The 12,216-nt window shown below is 38.6% G+C and overlaps 1 protein-coding gene and 2 pseudogenes across 1 annotated transcript; all 3 read right to left on the bottom strand.

The window, feature by feature from the left end:
- Window positions 1–6,103: 6,103 nt before the first annotated feature.
- LOC140021261 (purine permease 1-like) lies at window positions 6,104–7,241 on the bottom strand (annotated as a pseudogene).
- A 416-nt stretch (window positions 7,242–7,657) lies between these two features.
- On the bottom strand, window positions 7,658–8,947 carry LOC140021260 (probable F-box protein At4g22030; annotated as a pseudogene).
- Window positions 8,948–10,230: 1,283 nt separating this feature from the next.
- LOC140021259 (probable F-box protein At4g22030) lies at window positions 10,231–11,427 on the bottom strand. The gene has a single exon (XM_072072025.1). It carries the CDS (start codon window positions 11,425–11,427, stop codon window positions 10,246–10,248), a length of 1,182 nt encoding a protein of 393 aa, XP_071928126.1. The 3' UTR covers window positions 10,231–10,245.
- Window positions 11,428–12,216: the final 789 nt, after the last annotated feature.

The raw sequence follows: 12,216 nt of genomic DNA, 5'->3' as shown, positions 1-12,216 counted from the left end.
TGGCATTCTCGATCCTCGTACAGTTATTGTTTCCCTTTTCTTCTCTTGATTCTTGGCCTCGCTTAGTTCCACGGCCACGACCACGTCCACGACTGCTTACTCCTTACATATATATATATTTATATATATATATATATTTTTTTTTTCTCTTTTCTTTTTCCCCTTTCCCCAAGGTAATTCAACGCATAACCACAGTAAAGTGACAAAAGTAATCAAATTCTAGCACACTAATTACACCAATGACATATGCACATATAACACACCATGTATCAAGAAAACGGTTAATCAGATACACCAATACATGCCAAATTAGACAGATAATCCTATGCACAAAACTCAAACCACTGTTATGTCATAGCGGTATCAAAGCAAATCAAGAGTAAAGGCGATATAGTCCCAGACCCAATTAAAATAACCCCGTCTGATCCCTCACGTCACTTACCATGCAAACTAGATATCCAATAACCTCATGGACTCATTCCAGCCAAACAAAGCCTATTCATGTTCCCAATATGCAAATCTCACATACTTAACACCGTTTCAACTCTGAAGTACTCAGGCACAAGAATCCGAAATAAGACAATTCACCTCTCGAGCTGGCCAGTCCCAAGAGTAAATCATCTATATTACAGATTCCTACCCGACATACATATCTATCTTCCTCGAATCCCATGATAAAGATCTTTACACTTATGGCATGTCTGGTTCATAACTTGCGCTCAAACGAGCACTTAGACATATTCATGAAATCAGGACCATACACCACTTGGCCCAAGCTCATTCCGCGCAGAGACCACGCGAAGTGGCTCTGATACCAATTGTAACAGCCCCACTTTCCCCTAAGGCGAACCAAAGGGGTGAGCGGACTGCCTGCCCAGCTCTCGCCAGGACTCACGATGCAGACTAGAACTATCTATAGCGATCCGGAACTTACGAACGAGCGTAAACGAGTCAAAATGGTAAAATAACCCAAAATTTTAAAAAAAAAGAAATTCGAAGTCGGCCATGAATAGTGACCGACCCGTCAGAACCCAACCGAGATAGCCAACAAACATTCACATCTGAACTTTAGCGTTTACAAATCAAAATGACATACAAAAGTTTTCAAAAGTTAATATATACACACGGTTTGCCAAATCAAAAGAGAAAACGCCCCAAAAGTACACTTAGGATTTTAATACAGGAGCTATACAAAAGATATGTTCAACTAGCTCAATTTGGCAGCCATTTGTCAAATCCAGACCAAAAGAGTTTATTTTCCTGTAAGGAAAACAAAAGGAACGGAAAGGGGTGAGCTTGCGCTCAATGAGGTACCAAACAGATAGCATTAAAATCATGGCATTTCACATTTAACAAATCAGATACACATGTCAGATGTAAAGCAAAGGAACCAATGATTCAAATCAGAAGGATACGGGTGGCTCTCAGGAGCCAAATTTCCAGCGCAATACTTGATCCAAACCGGTTGACTCTCCGTCAACGTATATAGAACTAATGCGTCCGTAGACCCCTCTTATCACCGAATTCCGTCCACCAAACACCCCTTTACCGGGCCCGCTCACCTCAAACGAACAAAATGGTAATACTCGAGTATACCCGGAATCAAGGGTCTCAATACCCAAAATCCCCGAACAGACTACCGTGGTTCGTTATCTAATCGTCCAGGCCCTTGCCGGCCCGACTCGAATAACTTAGCCACAGGATTGAGCTCATAGGTCATAGAAATCCGAACAGATGCAGACACAGATAACAGATTCAAATTTTGCATAGAACTTGGCACATGAACAGACTAGAGAACGAGTGTGATAAAGTACACCCTCGTCTCGAACAAATAAACAGATTGCAGAGCAGAAATCAAGTTAAACAGCAATGGAGGGGAGTGGTACACTCACCGGCTCAACTTCAAAAGTTTTTACTTCAGATTGGCCTTAATCGCCAAGAAACCCTAAAATAATCAAAATAAACCAATTGAAGGTTTCATATCCAAAATCGAGTAAACGGAATGCACAAGTGAGGCTCGACTACACGTCGTACGCCTTGCCCAAAAATACTAATGCAAGGGTGCAAAAACATGATTTTCTTGGAAACAAAAGATAACATGAAGACCTAGGGTCAACAACCCAAAAGCCCTTCATTTCCATCAAAAGGCAAATCCAACTTAAAGAACCAAACGGCCTAGAAAATCGGACAGCATTTCCCCTAAATTTCTTACTTTTCCAGCCATTAAGGCTTCATGATTTCCTCAAATCAGTCCTAAAACCTCACACAAAAGTCATCTCATTTCCCAAAAGCCGTTCACTAGGCTCAAAGCAATACAAGTACAAAAGTTAGCTAGGAAATGACCGGAATAAGAGTAAGCCTTAAAACATGCAAACAAGTACAATGAGACTCGATAACGAATCATAAAGCCATGCCAATCACAACCCCAATAGGGTTTCATATACATATATAAGCATAATAGCAAACCAGAAAATCAGAAAATATAACTCATTTGATCAATCAACAAAAACAGGTTTGGCCTCCGTATGCGGTAATGGCACAAAATGCGCTACGCTTATCGGATGAGGGCGTAAGACCCACCATCTCGAAGCTAAAAGACAGGGCTACAACAATGTAGAAGGCCTCTCAGTCCAAATCCTAGCACAACTAGGTCAAATGTGCCAAATACTAAACCAGAATTACCAAAATAGGTTTGCAAAACACACAAAACTGTAATGAACACAACTCAGTATATACAAGTCCAAATGCCGAAATTACAAAGGAATAAGCTAGCTAAGACATCCAGCTACATATCATCAGAAGACACCAACTTCAAAATCCAAACCAATGCCAGTCAAAATAGACAATTACTATCGCAGTTCGCACATTCTGTTCACCCAGAACAGCAACAGTAAAAACGGCATAACTCACTCTACACTACTCTAAATGCCCTGAAATTTTGCAGGCACTTCGAACTCATCAATACCGACAACTTTCATGTTTTGAGGAAAGTCCAATTCGGCCTCTATATATGACCTAAAATTTCGGACAGAATGTTCAACCAAGAACCCTAATTTTCCAGAAATTCTTCCAAATTCAAAATTGATTGCAATTTCCTATCATATGCACCTACTAGAGCTAAAGCCCCTTATTACCAACCATCAAAAACAACCACACCATCAAGATCATATGAAACCAGAAAATTCATCATAAAATTGAAAACTTCACCAAAACACTTCAAATCAAGAAACAAGTCACATAATCCATCACTTTAGGTCCCATTAAGCACCATATAAGCATCAATAAGTGTAGTAGAATGTTTAATCATCACTTACCTAAGAAATAAGAGAAGAGGAGTTGTAGACCACCCTAGCTCTTCAAGAAAACTTCACCAAACAACCTCTATCACCAACTAGAAAGATTTTTATGGAGTAGAAATGGATGTAAGCAAATGTTTTTGGGTGATTTGCACCAAGTAGTAGCTAGAACTTGAAGAGTTTCTTCTTCCTTCCTTGCACAAGAGGTTCGGCCAACAAGAGGTAAGAAATGGTAATTTTTTGTGCATTTTTGAGATATTTAACCAATTTTTGGTCAAAAGTCAAAATAGTGAATAGTAACTCTTAAGTCAAAACCAATGTAGTGGTGACACTTGTCACCTACATTAATGCAATCTTATCTTTCTTTTTTCTCTCACATCAATCAATCTCACTCTCTACTTATCTCTTAACACCCGATAAATTTTACACAGTATCCGAAACTTAACCTTATTGGCCGAATTTTTCCGAACTTTTCGCACTAGTGGGTCCCACGTCCAATATATATTCTTAATTTTCTAAAAACTCTCCAATACTAGAAAAATTATCTAAAAACTATAATTGCTCATAAAATTTATCTAGAAAATTTTCCGGATACAGAAAGTGCAGAAAACAAGCCATGAAAAATGCGAAAACCTAGAAAATGCAATTTACGGGTTCTCACAGTAATCTGATTCCAAGTGATAGATCTCGGAATTGTGATTCAAGATCTAACCAGTTATATTTGGAATAGGACTATTTCTCCTTTTTTTAGTATTTTTAAGGCTCATGTCTTGAATGCTAAATTCATAACCTTGTATTGGATCCTGTAAATAATAGCTATTGGAAGAGTCCCAGTCTTAACTCTATAATTAGCTGTTTTGATATTTAATGTTAAAACATCTAAAATATTTTTATCTTCCAAAGTGACTATAAAATTTGAAAAATAATCAAAACATACTGGTTCTCCACAAAGACTGATTTTTGACGTACCTAGGAGGAAATATGTAGCCTGTTGCACTTTTTATTCATCGCAGTGCAATCATTGGCGATACGGAAGTGGTTGGTTTGAAAAGGACAACTCGGTTTGGCAGTTTGAAAGCCCCGCCTCCCATTGGCCTAGCGTGCGTGGAATGGTCTTTATCTCATTTTAATTGGTCAAAGCATTTTTGTATTTGTGTCTGGAAATATTCAATGACCAGTGCATAAATAGTTTACCAGAAAAAGGTTAAGGCATTTACAAATATGCAATCTAAATCATCAAAAGTTATTCTGATCTAGAATATGGTTTCACAAATAAAAAACTATTAAATTTTGAGAAGTTAAAACTGTGAGACAATGTGATCAGTTGTGCATGAAATTTTGAAGTGTATCTTTCAATATTAAAGGTGCACAATGCCGAATTACAAATATTAAAATGCTTCAAAGTACTGTAAACTTCATATAATATACAAACTACTGCAATTAGACGCCTTCAACTCGATTATGTACAATATATCTAACAATTTGGGCTATCACGAAATTCTTGAATCTTGACTAAAGGTTCTGAAATGGTTCTCGGACATGACCTAGCCAAATGGTTATGTGATTGTGCATAAAGACAAATTGTGGGGGACAGGACCTCAAAAATTCCATTTTGCATAAGTTTGTCTATAAGTGTAAATAAGTTAGAATAGAATGTAAATACGTTATAAATAGAACGTAAATAAGTTGAAATATAGTAGAAAAAAATTTTAAATTACCTCTTTACTCTCAAATGAAGTAAATTATAACTTGTGAAGCCATGGATCTAACCTCTGACACACGTCATCGAAGCCTGTTATGTACTCCATCCGTCCCAATATTAGGGACGTTTACAGGGAATGCAACTTTTTATGTACAGTGGTATCATTATTGATAGTCAAGCCTTTGTTCCAAATTTACCCGGTCGCAAGTACAATGGTCAGCTGCACTTTGTGTTTTTCATGGAGTAATGATTTCGTGGATCCCATCTTAACCAAATGCATCCTGCATCCCTTTGTATGTTAGAGACACGCGCTATTATTGGCCTTATAAGGTGAGAGTTAGTCTCACGTACTCCTGTGGCCTCTCCAAATGGATAATAAATAGCACGTTCCACCAAATTTATTTGGATTTTCTAGCACATGCACTATGAGGGCAACCATGGAACGTTAGAAGGAAAATAGTGTAGTGTGACTCTAATTTTGGAACAATGAAAAAGGTGAAACATGACATTAACAATGGGATGACGAGAGTATAATATTGAACAATTACCAAAAACCAATGCAAACTAAGATAACTAATTGAGCAATCGTATTTTGAATAGGAATAGACTCTACACCACAATGTGATTCCATGTTGGTCGCAAGGTACTTTTAGTACATGACTTTGGATCTTCATTTGATTCCAAAGCATTGCTATACTAAGCGAAAAATTAACACCAGATTCCAAAGTAAATAGTATGAGCCCTAGAATTAATTTAATCTATGCAAGAGAAGAAAAATAGGGACTGTAATAAAGTGGAACATCTTCCTTTTTATCTTGGGCAAATTATCCAATTGGCCCTTGAACTCTTTGTCTAGGTAAAACTAAGCCCCTCATCTATTTTTTGCTGACTTTAAGCCCTCGAACTTGTAAAATTGGGCACCCGTGACCCTTTTAGCCAGTTTCTCCGGTTTTGCAATCGGAAGGCCAATTCACACGAATGTCATTGCCCTTCTTCAAAGGGCATTTTTGTCCACATCTTCTAAGCAAAAAGGGAACAACTCCTCGTCCTTCCCTCTGCAAAACCCTCGCCGCCGCCGCTTTCTCAACCTGACCCTCATCCGATTTTAACCTTGCTTTGTCTTGAGATACATCAGCTCCACCACCGGCAAAATCAAGCCGTACAAAGCCGCGGCTGCAAGCGTCATGAGGAACCCCAAAACATACATCTTGGTGGACTCACCCTTGGGCTGGTCACTACTGGTGTGCATAGCCAGAACCCTAGCTCCCACGGCCAGCAAAACAATGGCGTTGACTGAATATGCAGCAAACTTCTGCTGGACAAGAAGGAAAGCAAAGACAGCAGTAAAAGCAAGCTATGAAGCAATGATGATGGAAGAGGTCGAAACAGGGAGCCGAGCCATTCCGTAGGCGTACAAGTAGTCGCCTATGCTGGTCAGGAGGCCGATGACGGCGGCAGCAATGAATAGAGGATATTTCATCAATACTAGCTTGGTGTTTGGCCTTTCAATTTTGCGGCCATGGAAATAGGAGATGAGTAGTGGGATGGCAATAATAGGAAATCCTACGGTTTGTAACCAACCGAAAGCCAGATTCTTTTGCCTCTTTTGACAAAGTAGAGACGCATGATTATAGAGTGATTAGACCAGTCTTTTGTCCTCTTGATTAGTTTATAAATTTTTTCTCCTAGCAAACTAGATTGCGTCAGAAAAACAGCTCAATTGAACCAGTTCAAGGTCAATGCATACAAAAAGAAAAAAGGAAAGAAGAACCGATTGGAAACACCTAAGAAGACCCTCAGGCTTAGAAGGGAGCCAAGTACTCCTCAAGGCTTCTCGGCGATCTAACGAGGAAAACCCCGTCTGAATTCCGACGAACCCAAGAAGCTTCCGCCGCTCCGTGCCAGTGGCATTTCCGATGCCAGAGTCTCCTCCTCCGAGTCGCCAAGTGCTGGAAAGAGAATAGAAGGCTCTGAAAGTGTCCTGAATGTGACCACAGCGGAAGATAGGAGCGGGCCTGGGGTGAAGGACGGCGAGGAGAAAGAAGCTGATTCCGGCAACGCCGATGAGGAAGTAGAGAGCTGAAATTACGGTAATGGGTAGGGGAGTCCGAGGTCGGGATGGGATTTGAAGTGGTGAAATTATGACTTGGCCGGAAGTGATGAATTTTTCTGCTTCGATCTGTTGAAAGTTGAAACTTGCCAAAGCTGCGACAAAAATGCCCTTTGAAGAAGTACAATAACATTCGTGTGAATTGGCCTTCCGGTTGCAAAACCGGAGAAACTGGCTAAAAGGGTCACAAGTGCCCAATTTTACAAGTTCGAGGGCTTAAAGTCAGTAAAAAATAGATGAAGGGCTTATTTTTACCTAGACAAAGAGTTCAAGGGCCAATTGGATAATTTGCCCTTTTATCTTTATCAATTAACTAATTATATTTTATATTTTTTTCCTTAAAAAATTCATAAAGGCAAAAGGAAATATGGACTAGTTAGCTGTTCAACAAATATATGAGCAGAAAAATTAGAGATACGATAGAAAATGTGCTCAACAAATAAGTGGAAGAATTCTAATCAATTATATTCTTGTCAAGAGATTTACGAATTACGTTAGCTATGCGTGTCTATACAAGAGTTTGCGAGAATTAGTTCGTCAAAATTTGACTTAAAAGAGCTTGCATGCAAATTCGTCAACATCCGTTCCTTTGATTGAAGAAGAAGATGCAAGATCTCTCAGCTCTGATAGGCTCCTTCCTAATTGCAAAGCCACCTTCATCTCAAACAATTCACCATTTTCCCGTCTCTCCATCAAGTTAGATTCTACTGATTCTTCCATGAGTTTAAAGAAACCGGCATTGCTCCTGTACATTTCGAAAACCATACCAACTTGTCCTCCATGCTCTAATGTGTTGACAATGCTTGCTAATGCACCACCCGCAACTCCAAGCATGGCTGCCAAGTAACCAACATAAGAAGAATAACCCACGTATGCAGAACCAATTGCTGCTAGCCCAGTTAACAAAGGACCACTTATGGCTAACAATTTGCTCAGCTTCAAGGCTCTTCACCCAGCCTCAAATAGTCTGCTTTATCTTTTTTTCTTAAAACCTCAACAATTGATCTCATTTCCTTCTCAAGTTTCAAGTTCCATCCGTTGGAATCCACATTACTGGTAAGCTCTCCAACTTGTCTTTGCCGTTGTTGAGGCCACCATACCGCTGGTTCTACCTTAGATGGGAACTTTTCAAGCATTATGCCGAGAATGGGAAGTGGATAGGCCTTGTCAAGAGCCAAAACTTTCTCCATTGATTCTTTTACATCATTATCTATTGGTTTGCCTATAGCTATGGTGGTCTGAATTTGATTATGCAGCTGCTGAAACAGTCGTGCAGCATTCCGTTGCTCCTCTGCCAATTGGGATGGCTGAATTTTTTTCATTATGAACAACATCCCTGTTGCTGACAGAAAACATAAGAGTAGAAGACAGCTTTAAGGCCGATACAGGAGCACCACTAACTGCAGTTGTGGCAGCAATACCGGACATTGTTGCAGCAGCAAGTGTAATTGCATTGATGGATGTCAAGAGTAGGCTGTTCCAGGTATTTCTTTGCTCTCCAATATTCTCGTGCATCTCCACTCTATCTGCAATAGCCTCCAATATTGCATAAAGCTTGGCCATGACCAATGAATCAGCTCCATCAGTATCATTTCTTGTAAATTTGCTATCACTAATGGAGATGGCCTGTTTCTCTACAATGGAAGTAGTCAAAGAAGGAAAACTTCTACTGAATTCTATCTCATCCACCAATCCTCTGGTTTGGAGATTCAGAAGAGGAATATTCATTTTCTTTGATTTTGGGATATCAAGAATTGCCAAGATAGAGGCTTTCTTGCATAAATCAGGCGCTGAATGGGGAGATAAGTGCAGGAAGCCTGAAGCTTGAAGGCTTACCATCTTTATTCCTTTTGTTCGAGTGAATTTGGGTATAAACTCGATCAAGTGGTCATCTATATATGCTGTCTGAAATATTTTGGTTTCTGCTTGTGTAACTAATGAGTTTGAAAATGTAATGGCATGATTCGAGAGGATCCTAAGGTGTACATATATGGAGAAAGAGGGCATGTAGTTGACAATCCAACGGTTTGACTACTATATAGGACAAGATTTCAATGTTTGAGTGGGATCACAGTGAGAGAATTGGCACCTTGGATTGACTTTCAAAATTATTGTCCCGAGAAAAAAGTGTTGAAACAGCCAACATGGCCCAAAAATGTATGGACCTTTGGCCATCTAAGCCCTTTCAGCATTTATCTAATCCAGTCGACCTTATAATATTTTCTGTCCGTGCAAATTGTAATAGCAGCTTTCAAAGTTGACATCCTAACCTACCACATAAAATATGAGAATCCTGAATCATACTGATACATTTTTATTGCCTTCATGCCGAAGAAAGAGACAGGTTATGCTATTTTTAGCGGTCTGAAAATGGTCAATCACATGGCCATGGAAAATTATGTTTCTACGGGTAGTTAAATTTTGAAAATTCCAAAACTACTCTGATGGGTCCTGCATTCATAAGTGTCGTTTCTCTGCATCAATCTCTTATGGTGATTATATTATGTCTCAGTTCTTTAATCAAGAAAATATTTCTCTGGTGGTAGAATTGGACTCGACAATACATACCCGGCCATAAAATCATAACTGTTATCCTTTTTCACTTAAATCAAGGATTATATAGTACAAAGCGGCCGTCTGATTTTGTGAATAGGTGAACATTACATTAAATGTATTATCATGAGCTAAAGTTTCAAACCAATAACATCTAATGGTTATATAACAAGGTTCAAAACTTTGACCACTGCATTACGTTAGCCCTTAAATCACAAGATTTGTTTTCTGTGAGCCCGAAGTCAGAAGATCCTAGCATGAGATTTGACTGTAACAAATGATTTTAGATCAATTAAAGCATCATTAAGTAGATCTTGTTTGGTCTGAAGCAATTAAAGCCTACAGATCGAAACGATTAGAAACACAGGAATCAGATGTATAAAGAACTATAAGAATCATCACATTTTACCAATAATTTTAGTTAAAAATTATACAGATTACATTAGATATATATATATATAGAATAAAAAATTTTCATCAAATTTTATTAGTAATCCTAGTAAGAAACTATACAGATTACGTAGCTATTCATGTGTGTACAGGGTTAATTTACAGGAATTCATCAAAATTTGACAAACAACCTATCAAAAAAGTTTGCTTGCAAACTCCTCAGCACCTTCTCCTTTACTTTTTGGAGAAGATGCGAGATCTCTCAGCTCTGATACCCTCCTTCCTAATTGCAAAGCCACCTTCATCTCAAACAATTCACCATTTTCCCGTCTCTCCATCAAGTTAGATTCTATAGATTCTTCCATGAGTTTAAAGAAACCAGCATTGCTCCTGTACATCTCAAACACCATTCCAACTTGTCCTCCATGCTCTAACGTATTTACAATGCTTGCCAATGAACCGCCCACAATTCCAAGCATGGCTGCCAAGAAACCAGTATGAGAAGATGAACCCATGAATGCAGAACTAATTGCCGCTAGCCCAGTTAACAAGGGGCCACTTATGGCTAACAATTTGCTCAGCATCAAAGCTTTTCCACCCAGCCTCAAATAATCTGCTTTATCTTTTCTTCTTATAACCTCAACGATTGATCTCATTTCCTTCTCAAGTTTCGAGTTCCAGCCATTTGATTTCGAACAGGTCTTGTGGGCGGACTCTTTTGCTTGCTGAGGCCACCAAAATGCTGGTTCTACTGTAGCCGGGAATTTCTCGAGCATAACACCAAGGAGAGGAAGTGGATAGGCCTTGTCAAGTGCCAATACTTTCTCCATTGCTTCCTCGACATCATGACCTGTAGGACTGCCTATAGCTATTGTTGTTTCGATTTGTTTTTGCAGCTGCAGGAACAATCTTGCAGCATTTCGCTGCTCTTCTGCTAGTTGGGATGGTTGAATTTTATTCATTATGAACAACATCCCTGTTGCTGCCAGAAACATCAGCGTGGAAGATAGCTTCAAAGCAGCCAAGGAAGCACCAGAACCAAAACCAACCGCAGTTGTGGCTGCAATACTGGACATTGTTGCAGCTGCAAGAGTAATTGCATTGATTGACGTCAAAAGTAAGCTGTTCCAATTGTCTCTTTGATCTCCAATATTCTTATGCATCTCCACTCTATCTGCAACCGCTTCCAATACTGCATAAAGCTTTGCCATCACTAATGAATCCGCTCTTTCATTTTCATCACTTTTCTTTGTAAATTTTTTGTTGCCAATGAAACCTCTAGCCAACTCCAGCTCCTTCACCAATAGTCCAGCTGACTGGAGATTGTGAAGAGGAATATTACCAGTCCTTGATTTTGGGATATCAAGAATCGCCATGATGGTGCCATTTCTAGATATCTTGGGCGCAGAATAAGGTAATGAATAATGGAATAAGGCTGAAGATTGAAGGGTTGCCATGTAAATTTGATTCTAAAAGAACCTGTTATAAAAAAATAAAAATAAAAAAGAAATTGAATCTATTAGGCAATAAAATGACCTGAAGATTGAAGTCTTAGTTAGGGATATATATCATAAAATTAATGTGTCTATGAGTTGTGATATTGGGATTTTGAACTTTGAAGTGCCAAAATAGGATATGATAATTTGGAGAGGATTGAAGGTGGCGTGTATATATATATAGGTAGAGAATGTAAGAGTTAAGTCGAGACATGCAGTTATAAAGTTCAACCTTTGAATCGATTCATCGTTGTTAGACTGTTTCTAAGGTTGGATCTCCCCCTGAAAATTGGCTGCTTGATTGACTTTCAACGTAACACTGCCAAAATAAAATCGCAAGTAGTCAATTTTTTTACACTAGTTTGCCGTTTTAAACAGCCCACGAGGCAACGAGACAAGGGAAAGACTATTTTTTTAAGGAAATGAAGTATTGTGCAAACTGACAAAATTTCGGTGTAAATTGATACAATTTTAATATAAACTTGATTTATAATTGAGTTAGTGTAAAATTCACGATTACATCAAATAAACTTGATTTATAATTGAATTAGTGTAAAATTCACGATTACATCAAATAAACTTGATTTATAATTGAATTAGTGTAAAATTCATGATTACATCAAATATATTAATTTATATTAAAATTATATCAATTTACACAACTGGAGA

The sequence above is a fragment of the Coffea arabica genome, chromosome 11e (assembly GCF_036785885.1).
Source record: "Coffea arabica cultivar ET-39 chromosome 11e, Coffea Arabica ET-39 HiFi, whole genome shotgun sequence".
NCBI lineage: Eukaryota > Viridiplantae > Streptophyta > Magnoliopsida > Gentianales > Rubiaceae > Coffea > Coffea arabica.
The sequence above is the reverse complement of the archived record's forward strand: the minus strand, read 5'-3'. Positions and strand labels throughout refer to the sequence as shown.

Excerpts from the sequence above, each read along its gene's own strand:
- LOC140021259 (XM_072072025.1), bottom strand. The coding sequence starts at position 11,427 with ATGGCGATTCTTGATATCCCAAAATCAAGGACTGGTAATATTCCTCTT.